At 40.7% G+C, this 24,145-nt stretch overlaps 1 protein-coding gene across 1 annotated transcript in view; it reads left to right on the top strand.

The window, feature by feature from the left end:
* SEMA3A (semaphorin 3A) overlaps positions 1-24,145 on the top strand; it is a 128,181-nt gene that overhangs the window by 29,941 nt on the left and 74,095 nt on the right. The window contains exons 2-3 of the mRNA XM_087969182.1: positions 20,227-20,384; positions 23,788-23,850. Coding sequence (XP_087825308.1) covers positions 20,227-20,384; positions 23,788-23,850 — 221 coding nt within the window. The remainder of the gene's footprint in view (positions 1-20,226; positions 20,385-23,787; positions 23,851-24,145) is intronic.

Below are 24,145 nucleotides of genomic sequence, written 5' to 3'. Positions count from 1 at the left end.
CCAGCTGAGCTTGGCCCATTGGGACAGATCCGTGGAGGTTTTGTGGAAGACTCACAGAAGTGGCTGGCCTTGCACTTCTTTTAGGGAAGGAGGCCTTTCTTTAAACAAAACTTTTTAAACTTCACGATCTAACCTGTAGTTCTGGAATTCCCTGGTAAATACTTAATAGGTCCTTACTGTAGGTTTTTGAGCTTAGGCAAGGTTCACAAGATATGGTCACCTAGTTTGAGACTCCATCAAAGTCTAAGGAAGTCCATGTCAAATTAACTTATTCTGGTAGAATATTATGACTCTTCTCTTCTATCCTGACTGTAAAAAAAAACAATAATACACTAAGTAAAACACTACTAGCTGGTCTCTTCTGCAAATCCACTGCCTGGAGTAGACCTTAGAGGCACTCTGCGAATTAGATCCCATTTCCTCCTTGGCTGTAACATTTACTTTGTGAGCAGAAACTTGCTACGTTTATAGACAAAGGGAGTTCAGCTAAAAATCCATTACACTAAGAAGTTCGAGGTATTATGTAAAGGGGATGAAGGTATCTGAACATTGAACTTTGTGTTTAGTATATATGTATTTCATTACTGTGTTTTCTTTAATCTATTTTATCTTGAAAATAGACCTTGCATTTCACCTTTAATTCATTTTTTTTTTCATCTGGCCATAAGAACAATCAATCAGTAAACTAGCTACCCAAGGCTGCCTGAGGTAACACTTTCACTCCATCACTCCAACTCCAGTTATAGGTTTCATGCCTCTTAATGACTCTTTCCATACCTTCAGGCTATACAAACTGAAAAATGTCCATTATAACTGGACAGGCCCTGAGACTCCATTCAGGTTGATGCAGAACTGGGCGACTTGAAAGGAAAGTTTCAAGCAAAAGTAACCCGGAGTTTCATGCCCACAGGCCAAACTGCAGTCAGCCTTTTGACAACCTGAAAAGGTTCCTTTGGACTTCTCTGTGTCCCTGCAGTGGTAGCAGAATATAAATTTGCACCACCATCCCTTCTGTGGTGTTAAATCTCATCGGACCTAAATCAGGGAGCACAGCTAAATGTTGAGGAGCAGCTAAAGAAGCAGAACCCAACAGGTGTCTCCAGACAGGCCAGAAGCAAACCAAGAAAGCAGCTGTCCTTACACACGTTCTCAGGCCAACCTCCCTCAGTTGAGCTCAGCTCTTGGGCGTGTCGTGGACTTTGCCATCTAGCTCACAAACCTGATGCTCAACAGGCAGCCAGAAAACAGATAAGCTTTTCTCTATGTTGGGTTCACCTATGGTTGGCTAAAGTGTCACTCAAAAGTGAAGTGATGGCCCTTTGTATTTGTTGCTGCAAACAACCACAATACTTCGCTCCAATCATCCACGAGCCCCTGTGCTTGGAGGGTGGGTGTGCAGAAACCTCGGTGAGCCACATGTGCTCAGCAGCCAAACTGGCTTCCCCATGAAAGTTCACCGAGGCCAAACGAGGCGTTTCACCGTGCTCACCGATCAGTTTGGGCCTCCTCGGCCTCGTTAGTCTCTTTAAAGCAGCATGAATTTGGACAATGTCGCCGTCACAGGAGGTACTCTTGATAGCCAGAAATTATTCTAATCATCTTTTTTTCCAATGAATCCCAAATACCTCACATCCAGGAGTGTTAGGACTGCCCCAAGGGCTGTGGAAAATGTCCAGTTTCTGGGACAGGAAGGGAATTTTATGTTTCTGACCAACATAGTTCTGATCCAGCTGTTCTGTGTGATCCAGAATCTTCCAGAAGTGAACATTCCAGAACCAGAAGCAGTTCAGGATGTTTCAGACATGATCTGACTCCAAGAACAGATGGTCTGGAATCAAAATGGGTTTATTCTATGTTCCCTGTAATATTCTGTCCCTCAGATGAGGAGTTGTACTTCCAACAGTGAAACTTTAACTGCCCACCTTGGGTGTGACTAAAATTCCAGTAGTTAAAACTCAGTAATATGCGGAATCACTTTGATTAATACTATCCATAAAGAGGCAGAGAGATTACCTACCTAGAAAGTAAGTTCACAGTTATAAATTCAGGTGATTCTTCTCTTGTTAATTGTAGGAGGTTCATTGTATCCATTATCTGAGGTTACTAATCTCAGTGCACCTAGAGAGGCCCCACATTAGGAGCAATTGAGGATAGGGTTCAGCATTGGTAACTAAATCTTTCTCGAAAATAAATGAGCTGCACATAAATAGAAGAAAGAGAGCTAAAGTTGCCTTTTCAGGTGTGAGAAAATTGCAGCCTTTATAAAATAAGCACTTATAATAGAATACAACTTTATCTAACAGCCTGTCCATTATCTTCTTCAGTGACACCTTCCCTATCTAAGGTATCCTGGCTGGGGTTCAGTTGTAAGGCATCCCTGCTAAGTGTAGATGTATCCACAACTCCACAAGTCACAATTCTTCTGGCTTTTGAGTAGCATTTATGCCCAAGTAACGGGACCCATCCCCTGGCTGGTTCTCACAGAAGGAGGCAAAGCTGTCCTCTCTGGCGCCTCCTTGACTCTGCTCTTCTCCTGCATGAATTGCCCTTTCATACATTGCAATGAGAATAACCTTGGGACTAGGCAGGAAGAAGAGGCCTCCAGCCAAGAGAAGGGAAGGGAAGGGAAGGGAAGGGAAGGGAAGAGAAGAGAAGAGAAGAGAAGAGAAGAGAAGAGAAGAGAAGAGAAGAGAAGAGAAGAGAAGAGAAGAGAAGAGAAGAGAGAAGAAGAGAAAAGCTGGCCCCAAAGGAGGATCAGGGTCTGGGGGGGGGGGTTTCCTAGTTTTTTGGAAAGTAAAGGTAGGGGGAGGGGCATTACAGCTTTCAGGCTTGCAAGGTTCTTTTACTGTAAACTTACCAAAACCCAGGTAGCATGAGTGAATACTGTTTTACTTCCCTGCCTGGATTGTCTCAAAGGGCTGGCATAAATACTGAATTCACTTTTCTTTCCAGTTGTGTGTTAGTGACAGGGCCCTTTTTTGGTACAGAGCTACTAACAAACATAAAGAAGATAAATTCTCCTTTGAATTGAACTGCTGGTGCCTTCAAGGACACCTCCAAGCAATTTCCTGGCAGCAGCAGAGAAGAAGGTTGCCTATGACAGGCTTCCATGGTTTTTTCCACTCTCTAAGCCAGCCCTGAGCCCGGGCATTTCCTGGTGGAGCTCTATGTAAGAACTGGCCAGGCTGGTAGCCAAAGCCAAGACAGGTGAGCCCAGGTCCTGCCCTCTTCTGAAAATAGCAGATAGGTGAGATAATTGATATGTTTATGGCCAAATATGCAGAAGAGGGGCCAAGTAATGGTGGTAGCAGAAGAAATGCAAGACATATGAGTCAATACAAGTTTAGGTCTTGATAACCTCACTTATTACATAAATATGTCCCTTTAATGCACGTTACAATATATACTCAAATGAACCATTTCTCTGGATGCCAGCATCCACACAAACATTTAACAAACGAGCAGCCTCCCTCTGTTGGGAAAGCCCAGCCACAATTTCTTGGGATGATAACTGTGAAGGGGAAGGGATTTTCCCTTTGAGAAGGACACGTGTCTCCTTGGTCCCATGTTCAGGCCTTGGGCCTCCATTGAATTTCATGGTGCAAAACAAACAATTAAGGAGGAATATTTGATGCTCGTTCCTAGGAGTTTGATACCAAACTCCACTGGGTGTGCTTAAAGAGGGACTGTTTGACAACTGGGCGGGGGGGTGGGGGGCTTGGTGACAGCTTCAAAGAATTGGACTGACAAGGAGAAGAATGAGACCAAGAGAAAGGACCAGCTATTGGAAACATCTTCATCCTCTGGCTTTCTGGTTCAAGGATGGCAGCCTTGGCAAACATCCTTTTGTGTCTGTGGCCTGTAGAAAGAGGTAGTCCATAGTCGGTTATAGCATGGATTTAATCCAAAGTATGAAGAGCAGGAAATGGCAATTTTCACCTCACTGGTAAAATATAGTGAAGCTGAGTTGGAGGAAAGTTGCTTCAACACATAAACTTGTTGTAGAATCCGATGTGACATTGTTTCAGCTCTAGCTACTGAAATTATCAAAGGAAAGTTGATTACATGATGATAAGTTAAGTAAGGTGCATAAATTGGATGCTGGATTAGTCAAAATATTGCTGGGTATTATTCTCAGTGTTGGAGAAGGCAACTTTTTTATCCTCAGCTTGGAAATGAATCCAGTGTGTTTGCTTCTTTGTTTAGCAGTTTATTTGGCCGCTATGTGGATTTTCAAGAGTTATTTCGAACACTTGCATCATCTGAAACGTTTTGTCATATTAAAGCTAAAGCCAGAACAACTGTGCCTACTTTCTTTTGAGGAGAGTCACGTCAGTCAAGCCGCTGTCCTTCTGCTTTTTCTAGAGTATCCTGAACTGATTTTGGAAGTTGCTCTGGATCAAAAAAAAGATGCAAAACCTTCTTGCTTCCAATGGAACGAAAAGGTGTTTGAAGAGTATGTGTGCATAATTAACGGCAGTGGAATCCTGATATGCCAAGGAAAAAGATGTTTAATATTCACTGATACTTGCTTTTCTATTCTTGTACTGACACTGTGATTTATAACCCTTTTTTTTTTTTTTTTTTTTTTGCAGTGTATTGGATTACCTATTTTAACAGCTAATTCTCTCCTCTCCCTGGCTGTTTCTTTGCTTCTTCCTCAAATAGCTTTCTAAAAGTACTGCTAAAGCCCCTTCTGTGATCCCTTCTAAACAGCCAGGAGAGCCCTTAGGGGGTGGTTATAACATGAGACAGACCTGGGTTCAGCCCTGGAATGTCATTGGGTGATTTTGAGACAATCTCTTTCTCTCTCTCCCAACCCAAAATCTACATTGCAAGCTGTTATTGTTGGGGGGGAGGATGAGCTTCAGGTTCTGGAGGAGATCTAGACCTAAAATGCAATAAACAAATAAATAAACAAGAAAAATGGCAGCAATCCCAGGGAAACTAGAGAACTTGGGAAAGTCAGTAATAGTTGGCCAATTATTGTATTATTTTCAGTAAGCATTAGAATTTCTTATCTGCGCAGATAGAATTTATATTTTAAAGATGGATTATATTTATATTTGCAATTTTAAATATTTGATTGTTTCAAGCATTTCGGTTGGCTTTAGATTTTCTGTTTTCTTTTGATATTGAATATACATTTTGTATGAATGAAACTTTTGTTCCAAGGTGAATGTACAACGTACAAATTTGTAAAATAATCAAAATCAACTTAATAACCTGAAATATATTTCTTTAGTAAAATACTAGTTTGAATTCCTTGTTGGATGGTGGTTATCTTGCTTCTTTCTAGTCTTACATTCACCCCGTGTTGTTTCTGTGCCCTTCTATCTGCTGGGCCAGGGGAGGAAGGTCGGTTTTTTAATCTTAATGGTGCCCATTTTCTGGTGATTGAGAGATACTCCTTATCTTTATTATGATTTTGTCATTGTTACCAAAAGTGAGGTTTTATTAAAAAAAGGGGGGGGGCTTTGGTAGGGTGGTCTTGACTTTTTTGACTCCCATCCTCTTCAGACAGCCGTGTCGGACTAAGCATGGTTACACGGTGAGTTTGAGGGGCTGAGATCGCATGCATTCAAAATTCAAGCTGCTTTCTTGAGAGGAACTAGGTGATTATGGCCAGTAACGCAATTCGTATCTTAAGGCAGAGCCTGTTTACTGGAAGGAGCAACAGCGTTGTGTGACAGTGAAGCTTTTAAAGCCTGCGTGGAAAGGTGAGAACCAATGGTGGGAGCGTCTCGTATCCTGAAGCTGTGCGTAATGATTCTGTGGATCATGTAAAGATTGTAAAGGTTAGCTGGGATGATAATCTTTCATTATAATATTCCAGGCACTTTAGGGTAGTGGTTGAATCTCCTCTTGAGCCCTTAAGCAGCTTTTGTGGACACTTAAAGTCTTAAGTGTGAAATGAGGTTTAAGTGACTGTTCTGAATATTTCTTTTCAGAATTCCTCACAACCCTTGAAGAGAATTGCAGGTGTGCCTGACTCAATTTTGAGTCAAATTAGACATAATGGTTTCAAATTAGGAAGTGAGGAAGAGATTCAAATTGGAGCAGGAGATGAATTGATTCAGGAATATTCAACCTATAATTTCTGTGAATAATTGTTTATTTATTTGCAGGGCTTCTATACCACTCAGTGGAAATTGGCTAACTGTGGCTTACATTACATATAAATGAGATTAAAAAGCGCATACTCTAAAATGGAAAGCATTGCACCAGATGTGAAAATACCTCTGCACTTGCAAATCTCCAGATTACAGGAAAGAGCAACTCAACATCTCTATCCCCAAAATGTGTAAAAAAAGAACCCTCTTTCTGAAAGCCAGCAAAAAGAGGTACATCCAAACCAACTTGAAAAAACAGGCTGTACCCCAAAGTTGCTTTTGCAGGTGTACTTAATATCTTTTTATACTTGTAATAAAATATTAAAAATATCCAAAGAGATACTTTGGAGAAGTTATTTGGACCTTAGTTGGAGATGGAACATTTTGCAAGATAGGTTCCAAAATCTAGCAAGCATTTGGATTGCCTTTGTGATATTAGGAGTAAAATAGTAGGATAAAAAATAAAAAACATCCCCAAGGAACAATATTCCAAAATGATTACAGAAGTGCTGCTTACCTGGATTGCTAAAATTATCATTATCTTTTGTCCAAATGAGCCTTCTTACCCTTAGCTCATTTTTGGATTACAAGTCCCATCCTGTCAGGAGTTGTGCTCTGCAGCAACTGTAGAAATGAAATGTGGAAAAGGTTTGCACTAAAAAAACATCTTTAGTGTAAAAGTATCCCCTTTAGTTTATTAATTAATCAATATGTATTAGATACATCATTCTCTGTTGCTGGTGTGACAGCATTAAAATCCCATCTAATTTAGGTTTAAATCATTTTAAGTAGCATGGAGTGAAGAGAGAGAAAACTACCATATCTGTAATTCAGTTCCCAATAAGAGGGGCAAAACAAGGGTCAGGTAGACGTAACTGTAATGACCCTGTCAATCAACAGAATAACAGTGTTGGAATTGTTCGTGTAAATCTGATAGGAAAGGTTTCTCCACTTCAGTTCACGAATGAAAACCCTGCAGTTGTCCCATCTGATTCCCATCTCCTTTGACTGCACTGATGTTCCAGGTGTTTGTAGGGTGGGTGTGCCAGTAACGTGTCTGCCTAGGCTACAGTTGCTGACATGTTAATGGTGCAGTCGTGACTTGGCCTGTGTGGCAGGCAAGCCCCTTCTTCAAAACAGCTGCAGAGACTAGCTAGGTGGGTCCAGCCTTCATGTGGTGTGTGAATGGGACCTCGGAGCATTGGAAATAGGAACCACACATTTCCTATTGGATTCCTTTGGTGGGGGCCTGATCCAGGAAAGGCCCCAGTGTCCTTTTGAAAGAGGAGATTGGCAAGAACCTCCGAACAGGAAAGCTGGTTTGTTTCACTGTAATTCGCAACCCCCTTTGGAACTTGTCTAGACGTTAGTGAGGCCGAACTTTTGGAGGAATTGGCCCTCAACATTTCATTTGCCGCTCTTCAGATGGGCCGAGTCTCCATCCATCTCCAATTCAGACAGACCCCTCACATCCTGGACATAAACTGTTTGAACTTCTCCCCTCAAGAAGCCACTTATAGGGCTAGACACCAAGAGAGTTTTCCCCTGTGCCATCACTCTGCTAAACACCTCGTTCCCACAGGGTTGTCTTATGCCTAAAGATATTTACCCATGTAGTAGAGCTATATCGCTACTATCCATCTGATCTTCTCATCTTTCTCGCCTTCTCAGTGTCCTACTGGTATATTATGATTACCACTTGTTTGTATCTTGTGATTTATGATCCATGACTTATCACTTTGTTGTTTATATGTACACTGAGAGCTTTTGCAGCTGGAAACAAATTTGTTTGCATGTCCAATCACACTTGGCCAATACAGAATTCTGTTCTATTCTCTTCTGTTCTGTTCTGTCCTTACCCTATTCTACTCTACTCTACTCTACATTGGCCTTTCAGTTTCACAAAATATCTTCCTCACTTGTTTCAGTGTCTGGTTGGGCACTATACCCCATCATAAGGTATTTATAAAGATCATACATGTGTTAAAATAAATTTGTTTTTTAATTTCTCATTGTTACATTTTTCACTCATTTTATTTGTCCTTTAAAATACTTCTTTTTCATCAACATTTGTAACCATTCACAGTAATTAGCAGCAGCAACAAAATTCCTCTGGATGTTGATTCATAAGAGATGATACATGTTGTTGTGCTTTTTTTAATATATGTCTTTCAGTGAACTATTGGGTCAGTTTAATGGCTGGGAGGTCAAAGCTGGTCAGCGGGCAGCCAATTTGCAGAACAAGTCATGTTTTGAAAATTATTTCTGTAAATCCGTATCCTCTAGATAACTGGAGAAGGAATCCTGGAGTGGCCCCCCCACACACACACCCTAACGTTTGTCCACATGTTGCACTCCCGAGTTTTGCAAGGGCTGCGGCTTCTGGGTGCTCTTTGAAGCTTGTGCTGATATTCTTCTGCTGGTGGCCATCACACCTGGAGCATGAGAGCCTGAGAGGAGGGGGAGGGCTTTCAAAGGGGGGCTGGAGGGTTAATGCGAATAAGCCCTACCAAGCTGTGCATTTGGAAATTTGATTAAAACATAGTTCGGCAGAGTGTCCAAACCCAATCACGTTTTTAGTCAGGCTGGCAGTCAGCTTCTTCAGGTCAGGTAGTCCCAGGTGACAATTACATTGCAAACTTCCCCCTGACCTGGTTTTTCTGAATCAAATAGATGCACAGCAGATGGACTCAACCCAAAGGTGCTTTTTTCAAAGGGCAACTGGACTTTATTTAGGGAAAACAAAGAAAGTCCAGCTCCCTTTTGGAAAAAAGCCCCTTTGGGAAAACCCTTTGGGACCTGGAGGACTGAGAACCTCCATAGACAGATTGAGTCAACAAACGAATCTTAGCCCATTTGCCAGCATCTCAGTTTGTTCCTAAATCCACAGTCTGAGATTGGACCTGGCCATCTTCCTTTCAAGTACCCACTCCTGCTTCGTGCCCCAAAGGGAATGTAGCCTGCCTAATAAATTGGAGGCCCCCCCACCTTTCCAAAAAGCCTGAAGGTGGAATGAGGAGGAAGGAAGAGGGAGGGAAGCCCACCTTCCATAAGAGTCACGCAAAATGCAGAACGGAGGTATTTTTAAAAAGGCTAAGTAAGTGGATTAGCTTTCATGAAGGCATGGGAGGGGCCGAGACAGGAATAAATGTTTTTATTTAGCTTGTTTCTCTTCCAATATACAAATTCACCCAATTATGAAAGCTTATCTCATTGGATTAAGGTGGAATGTGATGACAAAGCTGCAATTCTTTGACTCTGAATCTAACTGCTACTGTCATCACATTTCACCTTAATCCTATAATATAAACTTTTTATATATGTATATTCCTTTAGTATTATTTACCTTTACTCTGTTTAGCCATTTTTCCCTCCTGGCTATACATAAGTGCTGTTAGATTGGCACAAGTTCTCTAGTTGTACCATGTTCCTGGAACAACTTCTGGAAACAAATGAAATATTGTTGTAAATCTGCAACCCTCTTAAGGATATTTTTATTCCAAACTGCATCGCAGTAGCTTTAATAGGACATTTAAAAATTAGGATCAATAACAGAGTCCATTATTACTAAATCCTGGATATTTCAATTGGAGGCAATGGGCTTGAGGTGGAGGAGAAAATCTTTATAGAGAATGGAATTGACAGAAGAGATGCTAAACTTTCCTACAAATGGTATGGACATGTTTTAGACATGACATTGAATGAATCTTCTCTTGCCACCCCAAACTGAATGCTGGAACCCTCCAAATTAAATATTGGTTTTTGGATTCTTTGCTACCTTATTCTATATCATTCAGTATATAAAAAAGGAGGGAATGTTTAAATTGCTTAGATAACTTGTAATAGCAGTTAAAATGTTCCATTTTTTATGCTCAGCTTTGTGTAAAGTTGAGGTACATTTATAGATTGAGAAAATCAGGTTGTTGTTTCAGATACAATTAATGCTTTGAACATCAGAAAGATTTGTATATTTTAAACATCCTAAGAGCTTTAGATTACTTATTCTCAGTGCATTATTGTGCATGTGGTTGAAACATTGATCAATTGTATTTCATACTGAGTAAAAGCTCTGTACGTTCTTTCAGTAAGTTTTGGTTGATGGATCTTTTAATAGAGAGGAAAGGGGAGAAAGAGAAATGTTAGTATTTCAACTGGAAGAAATTTGTTTTAAACATTTTTGGGGGGAGGGGGCAGACCCAAAAGATATTTATCCCCAAATGGACAACTGGCTTTCGGGTCAGTTTCCAAGGAGAGTGAAGGAAACATTCACCTGTCCCAAAGGTGCTTTTTTTCAAGAGGCAAACTGGACTTCCTTTGTTCTTCCTTGAAGACGTTTTGCTTGTCATCCAAGAAGCTGCTTCAGTTATTGGATGAAGCTTCTGGGAGGAGAAGCAAAACGTCTTCAGGGAAAGAAGAAAGGAAGTCCAGTGGCCTTTTGAAAAACCCCTTTGTGGCAACCAGGACCTGAAAGGCTGAGAACCTCCATAGACAAAGCATTTGACTTTTCTTCTTCCACCCAATGGAAGTACAGATTGAAGTGAATGCTCAGTCAAAGGAAAAACACTGCAAGGTGCATCCTTTGATAAAGGCGTAACCAATTCTGGAGAATATATTTGGTAACTCAGATCACTGGAGAGACATGGAAGGGGTGGGGGGCACTTAATATCCTCTTTAAAGGGTACCGAGGGGAAACTGAAGATCCTCTCAAGGTCTTCTCATTGCACTTTAACAGAAGAGCACTGAAAAGAAATATTGAAGACCCTTCTCGATAAAGAAGTCTCCAATGTGCCATCAAAGAGGCAATAGAGTTATCCTAGTGTTTGTTTTATGGAAAACCCTGGTGGATGACTTGTGGAGGTGGAAGGGTTTAACCATTTGTTGCTTCTACAAAGCTCCCAACTGCCTACGTAAAACCTTTAGACTCTAGTCCCCTAATAATGTTAGAAGAATGTGAAATGTTCTGAGTTCAAAATGTATGCTCAAAACTCATTTTTCAATCTCAAAACAGCTGCTTCATCATACAGAAAATGAGCTGCTGCCATCACTTCAGAATTGTTCTGAACTCGAAACAGCTCCATTTTGACCTCAGGATACACCTTTCTCCGAAGCCTCAAAACCTCCCCAAATCACCAGAGTTATTCTGAGTTTGAGGAATGTAGAATCCAGACGCCCCTAATCTGCTCAGGTGATTTGCAGATCCATGATATCAGACCTATATTTTGTCAACAATATGAGTATGTTATATTTAGCCTTGGACTTGGAAAACATAATTATCTAAATATTCCACACCCAACCTAATTATGTAAACTAGACAAGGAAATTGTATAATTAAAGCTTGTCTGGAAGCAAAGTTGTCTGAAGAAGGCTCATTTTCTCACTCCTGGGTGTGCAAGAATAATTTGAGGAGTGTGAATCTAAAGTTTCAAATTGCTATTCTGGAAGCTTTATTAATGTTTAGAACAAAATATATTCAGATCAGTGGGACGAAACATATATTTTCTCATGCCCTGGTACAATATGTTTTCTGCAAATATACAGCTTTCACTGGAACCTTAGCAGTGATTTAAAGTTGATCAATACGATTCCAGTGGATGGGGGTGATTGAGTTACATGTGGGCTCTGCCTCACCTGACTGTAGACATGGAAATGGATTGAACATTAAAAAGATCCTGCATATACTAAACAAAATCCAGCATGTTATAGCAAATAATAATAACTTAGAATGTACTAGTTTCCTGTGTGAAGAGCTTTTAAAAATATGGGAAAGCAATCAAAGATTTGATTCCTTTTCATTCTGAAGTGGTGCAGGCCAAGAACAGATGTATTGTAGGAGTCTATTTATCATATGTTTTGGCTTTTACATGTCTATGAAAAAAGACGGAAAAAAGTCCAGATGTTAGTAATATTTGATGTATATGTAGCCTGATGAATGTTGATCGCATACAGATCCAGAAAGAAACAAAAGCTTTCAGCCGAAACCTCTTTAAAAGCCACGATGTACACAAGGCAGGAAGTATGCGGTTAACACTATGTGGCAGAAAATCACCACAAATAGGCGATTACCATAATTGTCCTTCGGCCTTGATCCTTTTTACATCCAGTTGTGTGTCCCTGGTTTTCTTTGCTGTCTGTCTGGTGCACCAACCAAGAAGGAAGGAAACGGGGTCACCCTGACCAACTCCAGAGATGTTTAGGAGGAAGTATTCCAATAAATGAAAACAGAATTCCATAAATTGCAAGTAAAATATATTAGTAGAGTGGGTTGATTTAGAAAGAACTATCTCAACGTTAGCCATAACTCTCTGTCTCTTCACAATGGACCTTCATCCTTTTTTTTCCTTTCTGCTGCAATGGAGAATATAATAAAAGCCTCTGAAGAGATCTGTCTCACCTGGCCTTTGGGGTAATTCAGTAATTCCTGCTGGGTAGGTGAGAGAGGAGTTTGCTGAAGAAGATACTAACCTGAGAAAGGGTGTTGCTACTGAAGTCTTGAAGATATATGAGGTCTCAGGCAGAGAGAGAGAGAGAGAGACAGGCAGACAGGCAGGCAGACAGACAAGATTGGCTGCTATGTCCCATGACTGATAGCTATTGTCTTTGCATGAATTCTTTGATGCCTAAGCACTGTTATGCACCTGTATCTGATCCTTTGCTTTAAAAATAAAGGAAATCATAATTTCTGAGTGAAAGGTGAGAAATCCATTCTTAAATCCATGGAAAGTGAAGGAATGGTTGAACTCTGAAGGCATGATTAAGATTCCAGAGAGATTCCAGTGTATTTACTCATTAAGTAAATAATACAAGGTTTAGGCAAACATTAAATTGTCTACTCAGTATGGAAACACCACCTGGTTCCCCCATTGTGCTAAGTGAAATATGGTTTGTTTATTCTGGCTTAGTGTACTTCACCAAATTCAGTCCTTGTGGCTTGCAAATCATAATTTATGGTTTGGCAGATTATGTGACTTAGTTTACTCAGCAAACCTTGGGATCTTAGCACATCTGCTCATTGTGTGCTAAACTATTATTTATGTAACACAATGTCTGGTTCGTGAAGATGGCTTAGCAGCTTGAATAAATCTCAGCCCTGTCTTGTAAATTATGGCCGATGGCTAAGTATGTTGTGAAAACCTCACCCTTTGTGTTCTCTTCAAGAAGTTATGATTACACAACCATGGCCTAATGAAATATATGAATGCAGTCATTGTTTAACGTCATGTGTTTATTACCACCTTCCAGGGGCACATTGAGGGTGTGCCTCACTCTGACATAGGCCTGTTGTTACTTGAGATTGGTGTGGATGAGAAGTTCATTAGAGTCAAAAAAGACGGGGCTCCGGTGTCTGTAAGCATCTAACAGATCTTGCATGGAATGGCTTCTTCTAATTTCTGCTTATTGTTTTAGAGGTCTTCAGATTTTGTGTCCTTGCATTTATTTAAAATATACTTTGAAGCAGATCTATGCTGGCTTATCCTGATAGACACCAGTCCCCTTTCCTCCTTTTTTCCCTCTATCTTTACACTATGAGTAGGAAGTTGATCCCCGTGTTATATTTCCTGCTACATACGTACATATGTACAGTCAACTTCTAGCTGACTTGGACTGATCTTGAAATGAGCCAGACCTGAATTGGAGCCCACCAAATCCCAGAGTTAGCTTGGGAAACTGGGGGGGGAAGCATTTTCTTTTTATTGCAAAAAACCGTAATCTAGACATGTTCTTCTAATGACCAGAAGTTGAAGAGAAACCCAGAAAGAATTAAATTTTGCCTTGAAGTATAGCCAGTGGGAAAAACAGCACTTCAGACCCTAAGAGTCATCGAATTCAGGAGCTGACGTCAAAATGGAAGCCAGTTCTTGAACGGTGCCATCGTTGTTGGATTTGACATTGTAGAGAAACGTAACTTCTCTGTTCAAAGGGATTTTATGATGCATACCTTGGACTCAGCATCATTTTTAACAAGAAGCTTGAAATAAAGCAGAGCTTGGACAGGGGGTAGAACCCATTTTTATAGGACAAGGCAATTGGAGGGGGCGTTAGAAACCCACGTGACCAGGTGATGGAAGCCCCTCCCACAACAAAAGGGGGCGGGGCTTCAATAGCACAATTGATCTCGATGTCTTTGAAAACCCCCCCCGGGGGGGTTGTCCATGAATACTTCCCCAGCCCTGCCAAACAGCATCCTTTGTTCCTGATCCAACAGATGCTTGCAACATGAAGTATCATTGCTCTCTGTTTAGCTCCTTGCGGTCTATGGGACTTTTACTAAGATTACATTTTGTGGATTTTTTTTTAAATAATTGCATTCTCTTTGGGAAATTGCTGTGGCTTGGAAAATGACTGTACGGTACATAGTTTTTTTCTGAGCATCAATGGCAAAACTCCTTTTTTTGGCACTTGCTAGATGTAAATTCGGGGGCCTGATGACATCCTTCCTGATTTTCTACTTTTGGTTAAAATTCCTGCTCACATTTTGCATTTCCTGTTCTGTCTTTATTTTTTTCGAGGCTGGGTCTGGCTAAGCAGAGGAAAGTTGTGTTTTATGTTGATATTACATGTATTTCTTTCAACAAAACTTACCTGTTTATAACTTTGCATGATTTCTCAGATCAGTATTGAGATGTGTTATTTTACCTATAGTTTTACCAACACCAAAAATTATTCTTGTGCTAATATCAATGATAAATGAATTTTTAAAGCATGGTTGCCTGTCTCAAAAGTTAAAAATCAAGTTTACATATCAATTTGGTCCGGTGCAGATGTGAGCTTTTTTTTTCTTTTCTACTTTTCAGTAATTCATGATTGGCAGTTGTGATGATAAGGTGGGATGAAAGCAGGGATGGATTGAACAGCTGCAAAAGGTCTCTCCCCTGCCTGCATTTATTAGATGAGTGATGAGATGATTATCCCGAATGAACAATAGAGCCCACCGAGGGGAGAGCTGGGAAGAGCATCAGTCCGGATTAATTTGCTTGTTCTCAGGGTTTGCCTGATGTTACGTCATTTTAGTTATCTCAGGATATCCAGGAGAGACTTAAGTATTGCTAAGAATTTGTAAAGTTGGGAGGGATTCTGGCTCGGATCCATGGTTTTGGCCATTGAGTCTGCTATCGGAGGTATTTGCACCATTTTCCAGAAGGAGGGTCATGCGCCAAAGATGAGTTTCTCTAGTGTCAAGTCTTCAGTTGAAGCCCTGCCCCGATTGGGATCAGGTTGCCTCCAATATCCCGGTCGTGAGATGGGATCAGAGGCCCTGAAATTATGATGCCCTGATCCAACTGCCTCTATTTGACAAGCATCTGTTTGGTTCTGATTTTCTAATCTGCTTTTAAGCCATGAACTGGTATGCAGGTGAGATTTTTTTGAATCATAATGAATGGTAAACTGTAGCTGATATGCATGTACATAAATACACAGATCTGAAAAGTGTGTTCCTATTCCCTTCCGTCATTTTCACAGTTTTTATAGCGCTTTTTAGATCAAAACTTCCTTTTTCAAAAATATCAGCCTGGTGGACCAGCTTTCTCATTATTGACAGTTGGAGTCAATGAGGAGACAAAAAATCTGGGATTTGTCCATGGTAGAATTAGTCTTAAAATATACTATAGCTTCACCTCCCCTTCTATCTTTCTCCAGTCACCCTGCTGAAATGGCACAGAATCTCCACCCTCCCTCAGTCCTAATAAATGCCAGGGATCGCTAGATTCCTCAGGTGGTCCTTGACTTACAATCACAGCTGGGAGCAGAGTCTGTAACACCATTGTAAGTCATTGTGGACATAAGTTGAGTCATGTAGTGGTAAGTTGACTCATGCTGCCCTAAGTTGAGTCGTGCCATTGTTAGTGCAAATTCAGCTTAAACCATTGTAATATTTTTTGCTGGAAATTGCCAAAAAGTGTCACAAATTTCAATCACATGACCTTGGAATGCTGCAAACATGTTTAGTCTACAAAAGAGACAACTGAGAGGAGATACGACAGAACTTTTCCAATATCCAGAAGGTTGTTCCAGGAAGTGGACAGAGAACAAAACCAGTGGGTTAAAACTAGAAGGAAGGAAGTTACTGTCAGGAAGAATTTCCTTACTCTACAACCTACCACTCCATGAAATAGGCTGCTACGTGACATATTTTTTTTGCTGGAAACCTACAGACAGGCTGGATGGTTATTTCCAGAGACCTCTAATGGATTTTGCACTCTACAGAGGGTTAAACTCTACGGTTGCTTCCAACACTGGGATTTCATTGCATAGTGGGGATTTATATGATCCTGTTTAGGTGACGAATTCATAAGGGAGAAGGCTTTCTCTTGAACGAGGGCCAGTCAATGAAACTGAATTGTGGAAAAGTAAGAGTAGATAAAAGGAAACATTTGTTCACTTGGTGCATAATTAACTTATTCTTTCACCATCCTAGGATTCAGCAGTGCTCCCAATTGGAACAATGTTCAAAGAATAATAAAATAAATACGTAGCACTAAGACAATTTAAAGCTATGATCCTTGAGGGCTATCTAATCCATCCAGCCACAGAGGCAGGCGGTTCTGACCACCAGGGCAAGTAGGAAGAGGCCATGAAAATCTATATTCTGCATATGGATGCTCACCTTAGATGGGTCCACGGGGGGCTGGGCTGGAGTGGCTGGATTATGTGGGATTAGGATAGGGATAGATTTAGGTTTCCACCATGGAGTTCACCAAAGGTCTCTATACTAGAGTATTTTCCTTAGCTCAAGCTGCTTCACAAGGATAATTGTGAAGCTATACTTGGAGATATTTTACAAATGCACATTATTACTATTTTAATTTTGCCTTTATTTGCTTGAGCCACATTTGGACTGAACAGAATACAGGAAAAAAATGACACAGCAACGTTACCAAGCAACAACAACAACAACAACAACAACAGTAGCCATTTAGAACATTATTTAGAATGAGGTATTCACTTTTTTCAGCTTCCTAGCACGAAGGGATAATTTGACTCAAGGGACATTCAGTTAAATCCCATCTTCAGATCCATTTGATGCATCAAATGTAGGTTTGAAATATCGTTGTAACTTGTTTTCTGTAAATGGCAAAGCCGGGAGGGATGGCTACTCAGTGCATGGTTGGATACTGAACGCGGGATTCATTCAGACAATTATATATCACCTCTACAAATCTTGTTGTTGTGTGTTCATGTCTCACACTTTTACTAAAATGTGCTTAAGCAGGCTCATTTGGGAGAAGAGTTGCAGGTAACATGTTATTTTTCCCAAAGAGACTAAGTTGTTGGCCCAAAGATTAAATCTTCAGGTGTGCTGGACTCCTTGATATTTAGTAAGAACTTACTCTGGAAATATTTTTTAACTGTTACTATTTACAAGATGGAGTAAAAGTGCTATGCTGTTTTTTCCCCCCATTGTACTATGTGTCTTGGTTTGGTTCAGGGAGAGCGTTTTAAAATATATATTTACAGTTGTGCAATGAAACCTTGGGTGTTATCCATCTGAAATGTTCTCTATTGCCTTCAAATGAATCCACCATCTGTGTTGTTCTCCCATTCGTCTAAAGGGTAAGACAGATAGGTGTTTTGGTATTTCTGTATTACAACAATGCCCATGTTTTGGTTGCATTAAATCTATTTGATCAAATTTATCTTGTCTTTGAATCTCACATTTCAAGTGAAATTTGACTTTTTAGTAGTCACTAGACGTGCTTGCTTTGGCAGAATACCTGGCTACAGAGGATGGAGGAGAGCCTTCCGACTTTTGTAACAGTGGATGTAACAGTGGATGAAAAAAGCATTAGGGAAAGGATTATTTTTAAAAAGATTCAGGAATTGTCAACACACAAGCAAATTTCTTTCTGCATTAGCTTGACTGAAAAAAGATTTATTTTTATACCTGCTTGTCTTTTGGAAACGGTCCCTCGGATGAATTAAAGAAATGTTCAGAGAGATGGTAACAATCAAATTTACATGGACAGAAACAAGATTGAAACTTGAAGCAAAAGAGCAGCCTGTCATTCAATGAAGCATCAACAGGTAGAAAGGCTGCACCTATATTGTAGTTTAAGTAAAATAAACCCTGAACATTTCAAAAAGTACATGTTGTGAAAGAATCGTTTCAGAAAACCCCATTGCAGTTTCATAATCGTATTTATTGAGAAGTATTATATCTTGAGGCAAAGCAATGATGATGGAAAAATTAGTGTGACTGGCAGCTACCACTTGCTGGTATTAAGCAAGTTCTAACACAGGCATCTAATATTGGCTCCTGTTATTCTAAGTAGTTGGAATTATTCCAGTTCTTGTTTCAAAACAAAACATGTAAACGGCATTGGTTCATGATCTGTGACTGTGCGTCCTACTTTGCTAGGTATGTGTGTGGGGGTGGGGGGGGGGGCTGTGGATGTGGAGTTTACAGAGACCAAAAAGTACAGTAAATAAGAAGTGTGTAGATCTTTGCACTTTGCTTAGATGGGCGTTTGAATGGAAGCGGCCTCTCAAGGCTTCTTCGTGATCTTCTCTTCTGGAAGTGAAGAGGTTCTTGTGCTTATTTGCTGCTCATTTGTGCATAGTTTCTTTCTGGGTCTTTCCTATGTCCCAATGGCAGAAGAGACTAAGGTTCCTCTGTCGTTGAGCTGAACAGCATTTGATGATCCATCTCTGGGTCAGAAGGAAACTGTATAGGCAGGACCCTTGCAGACTTCTATACCAGTGGTGGGATTCCATTTTTTTTTTACTACCAGTTCTGTGGGTGTGGCTTGGTGGGTGTGGCTTGGTGGGTGTGGCTGGGGAATGATACTGTGAAATTTCCAGTCAGAGGTGGGATTTACTGGTTTTCCGAATTACTCAAAATTTCCACTACCGGTTCTCCAGAACTGGTCAGAACCTGCTGGATACTACCTCTGATATATACCAAATTTGTGGTGCTTCTATTGTTGGCATCACTGATGCAATGATATGTGGGAAAGACTTCGAGAAACCAGGTGAGGAGATGCTGCTTAGGGAATGGTCAGTCGGTCAGTCAGTCAGTCAGTCAGAATAGAGCTGGAAGGGGGCTTGGAGATCTTCTAGTCCAGCCTCCCTAGACCATTTCGGACAAGGGATGAGTGAAATGACAGCATTTCAGACAGTCTGGAAGAGGTAGCAGAGCCCAGAGCTGAACAACGGGTGGAAAAAGAGGCTGAGAAGGGGGACACACACACACACACACACACATACACACAGAGTGCCTCGGCCTGTAAAAGAGGCAGGCAGGAGATTTGTCCTTGCAAGATCCCATGAATGTATTCTCACAATGAGATAGAATTAGGACATCCGGTCATGTTTCTTCTCTGATTCACCTGGGAAGGCTAACAACTGCAAAGGATTCTGCAGTGTATCCTCCTCTTTTTCCACCGTTCCTTCATTTTAAATAAATAATCATTCATTTTAATAAAGAATTCTGTTTTTGATTTGGCATGCATTTCCCTGCCCTCCTAGATGGGCAAGTGGAGAATGTTTCTGTTACGAACTAAGCAAACGCATTGGTTTTGAATCCTAACAGTTTTACTTCCACAGCAGGCTCGTAATCCTGCACTTCTGATTGGCCCGCAGTTAGCAGATCGTGATTGGCCGTCTCTGACTAATCTGATTGGCTGACAGCGGGTCGCCGCTGATTGGACGCTTCCAGCGCGGCAAACTTAAATCATTGGACATTGTGACAGCAGCCAGCTCTATAAAAGGAGCTGCTGCTGCCCAAGCGCCCCGTTCCTTTTCTGAAGTCACTAATAAAGAGTTGAGTCACTATTCGATGCCTCATCTCCGTTCCTTGTGCCCACTCCTCCAGATCTAACAGTTTCTATCCCATTAGCAGTAGTTTAAGTTGCATCAAAGGATAATTGTAAATTCAGTGCATCAGTCAGCAATAAATGTCATGCATTTTAGAAAAGTTAATATAGTGGCACATTAAAACTGGAGTTTGTTCTTCCAGTTTTGGGTTCTAGAATGGCTATTAACCAAGGGACAGAGGTCTGAAAAATGCTGCATAAATAAATGAAGCAGCTCTATATGGTTCTTACTCATCTATTTACTTATTAGAACAGGTCATTATTCTGTACATTAACAATATTTTTTTTCTTTTGTCCTACAGAAATGTTTGAATCCAGCAATATAGCTACTTTCCATGGACTGGTCAATAGTTCTAGTTACCACACATTCCTTTTGGATGAGGAACGGAGTAGACTCTACGTGGGAGCAAAGGACCACATATTTTCTTTCAACCTAGTCAACTTCAAGGATTTTCAAACGGTACTTTTCATCTCTTTTCATCTTTAGATGTATGTCCATGGGGGTAAGATGACCGATGGGGTATGAAGCTGAATTTTGAGCCACTTGGTTACGCAGGTCCATTTGCAACATTAGAAACGCTCATTAAAAAATGATTTGGTGTGGGTAGAATGCGTGAACCCATTCCAAGACATGCAGAACAAGGAAAAGCTGAGCAGGATATGCAGTAGTTTCCTTTTCTCTTTGGTCTTCTACATTTATATCACTGTAGTTGGAATTTCACCTGAAGTTTGAGTAGGATCTTCAGACCGAATTGCAGAATTGGTTTGGTGAGTTGAATTTTAAAAAGTGCATCCAAAGTAATTCAGAGATTAGATGGACTTTTGCCCAAATACCCCAACACTTGTAGAGTCAAATACCCGAAGATTGCTCAGAAGACTCGTTCTCTGCCCCCTGCAGAGGGCAAGAGAAGAACTGGTGGGTTAAAACTACAAAGAAGAAGGCTCAGAACTTTCTCGCTGGGTAGAGATTTGTCCGAAGGAGGAGATCCAACCTGGAATTGAGGAAAAATGTGCTGACAGTGAGAAAAATTCACCAGGGGAACAGCTTTCTCCCCAGCATTGTGAGTGCTCCATCGCTCCAGGTGCTCCAGAACATACTGGACAGCTGTCTGCCTGGGGTGGGGTTGGGGCTGCTGCCTTGGACAGCTCCAAGACCCCTTCCAGGATTCCAGGACTGCCTGCACTGTCAACCAGTGGAACAGCCACCCCACAGAGACAAGTTTCCCATTACGAGAGGTCTGCAAATAGATGCCCTGCCAGGGACGTTCTAGTGGATCCTACACCAAAGTGGAGGTTGGGGAAAAGGTGATGTCTAAGCGAACTCTTCCAACTCTACAATTGAAGCTATTCAGCTGAGTTTACTTGACTGCTGAATCACAACATTCAGATGGACTCTTTGAATCAAATTGCAAATGTGAATCTACTCCTGGTTGATTCAGGCAAAAAGGGTGACAGAACAGTGGGGTTCCCTTTGTAACCATTGAGAAAACAAACACAAAATTTCAAGGGAGAGGAAAGAACCATTTCATCCACCAGGAGCCTCCAAACAGCATCCTGGGAATCTCATAGATTTAATCTTCATCAGCTCCTGACGTTGGGCACCAGATTAATTTATGTACATCCAATCCAGTGAATGGTGATCATTTGTCAAAAGTTCAAAACCCAGTTTGTTCACACACAGAAGGAAAATACGGATGATAAAGGCCAGAGAGAGTTGAAAGCACTAAATCGTATAAAGACAACGAATCTGATTTAATTCTTCATTGTATTACTTCAGGTGCTTCCATCCAGAGGATCAAAGCTATGAATAAATCATTTTACATGGAATATTGGTGGCAACAACATGATGGACAATTTGGATTTGATTGAAAACAGGGATTTAGGTTGGAACCTAATAGCCATTTCATTATGAAAGCATACGTGTAAATAAAACATTAACAATAAGCATAGCATAACTATATTTTCATGAATCCTCAATCAAGAATTATTGCTTTAAAACTGGCAAGTTCTGCTTTGCATTAATCCATGACCCATTAATTCCTTGCATGATAAAGTTTTTTTTTCCAAGTCCTGAGTGAAGATTTGTGTTTTCTGAAGATCAAGATCCAAATAAAATTGGCAATTTCCTATTCTCTCAAGAGCAGCCATAAAAGAAGTGAGTTGTTTATTTGGATGTTCTGTGAGGCTCAGGATGTCATGCAGAAACATCTGGAATCATTAGAGAAACAGACTACTGCTATAAGTAAAAAAAAGGGGGGGATAAACAATTTAGGGTGAATTCACACATGGACGCTGTTCTCTGTTCACCCACCTGTGTGGTGGTCCCAGATCATAAATGCATGGACCATAGACTTGGATGGGGAAGGTGCCCTGGTTCCTTACTGAGATACTGGATGTAAGAAAACCAATTGGGATCGTTGGTCCTTGGCCCCATTTGCAGTTTTTACACAGTGTTGTTCAAGATGCCTAGACTCCTCCTTCAGCAGAGCTTCAGGCCTTCCTGAAAATATTCGGGTATTTTGTTAGCGATGCTGCAGTCACAAAATCCACCATGAAACCTGCCCCTGCCTTTGCTATCCTTTGGCCTAATGACCTTAAATGAACTTCTTCCTGCTTTATCTGCACATTGATTTAAGATGAAGGTGATAGTCCAACCACACAGCCCATTTATATTGCATGACGTTGAAATCTGATCATGTTTTATTCTATGTGCAATTTTAAAAGCTTTTCAGAAGACATAAATAATTAACTAAAAGGGGCTTGGGGGCTTTTGCACTGGAAGATGAAATTGATTGTTAAGAATTAATCCCAAACATAACCAGAAGTGAAATCTTGAATCGTTGTAGAATAGTTGGGACAAACCCATCAGGATAACAACCTCAGAGCATCTTTAATGCAGGAGTTGACTTCTAGTGGTTATTATTATTATTATTATTATTATTATTATTATTATTATTATTGTTGTTGTTGTTGTTGTTGTTGTTGTTGTTGTTGTTGTTGAATGGCATCTTCCATTATTTCCACGCCCGCTGAGTTTAGGGTAACTGGAGTCCGACAAGCCAGTGGGAGATGCTGGTGCCACAACGGTTTCTTCCACAGGACAAGTGACGCCCATCCCCTCTAACCTTCCGCTTTCCAAATTTGTCAGATTTTTTTTCCCAGTCCAGCAAGAAAGAATTAATTTGTCCTCTATTTATGTTGGTATTTATCTTCCATTCACAACTCAGAAATATCCAGCATATTTAGAAATGACATTTCTAAATTTCATTGGATCACTGTGTTGTAGTGGGTTTTGGGTGGATGGATGGATGGAGAGAGTGAGAGAGGGAGTGGGAGAGAGAGGGAGAATGTTGTCCATGTACAAAATAGTCCACTTACTTTATTCCTTGCTTGCATCATTTTATATAATTTTTCCTTTTCCTATTTTCTTTTCTTTTACCTGAGTGTACTATATTCTGGCCATCTGCTCTCTAACTATAAATAAATTATTACTGTGGTTGTTAAGGTACAAAATGCGGTGTGTCATGCATGACATGATGTGTTCTAGGCCATCGAGGAAAACAAGACAATCTTGGATTTAAAATAACACCCCCTCTGTTGTTCCACCTACCATTTTCTAAGGAAAGAAAAACATCTCTATCTGTATCTGTGTATACAGTCGTATAAAAATCCAAATAAAACCCTGCCAAGTAGGATGTGGAGATGAGCAGGGCAGGCCTATCGTAATGAAGTAAACCAATCCATAAAAGGGAGTTTCCTTTAGAGAAAGGAATCTAACCCTCCAAAGAGCCGCGTTTCCTGGGACAAGATGACAGCTCTGGATTGCTAAGTGACATGATGCCATTTTGACTTTGCCCCCTTAGATTGCTTGGCCTGTGTCTCATAGTCGGCGGGATGAATGCAAGTGGGCTGGAAAAGATGTTCTGGTAAGTAGAAACCTTTACCTTTACTCTCCCACTTTTTCCTCCGTTAGGCTGGTCAGTATTTTGTGGCCTTTTTAAAGCTTTGGGTTGCTCTCCCTGGCTGCCTTTTCCATAAATAAATGAAATGTTGGGTCAAGCTTGGACACCGTTCAGTCTCGCTGTTCTCACCATGTAATGGAGCGAGGGAAGGAGCATATAATTGTCCCCTTATTTAAGACGCCTTAGGAGCCTGACCTGGTTCCTGTAGCCCAGCGGAGGCCCTCAATCTGCCACCCTGGAAGAGACTGGCCTTTGTGAG

This window comes from Notechis scutatus, chromosome 6 (genome assembly GCF_049901735.1).
Source record: "Notechis scutatus isolate UNSWTSFEM ecotype Mainland chromosome 6, rNotScu1.2, whole genome shotgun sequence".
Classification (NCBI taxonomy): Eukaryota; Metazoa; Chordata; class Lepidosauria; order Squamata; family Elapidae; genus Notechis; species Notechis scutatus.
This window is presented reverse-complemented; position numbering and strand designations above follow the sequence as displayed.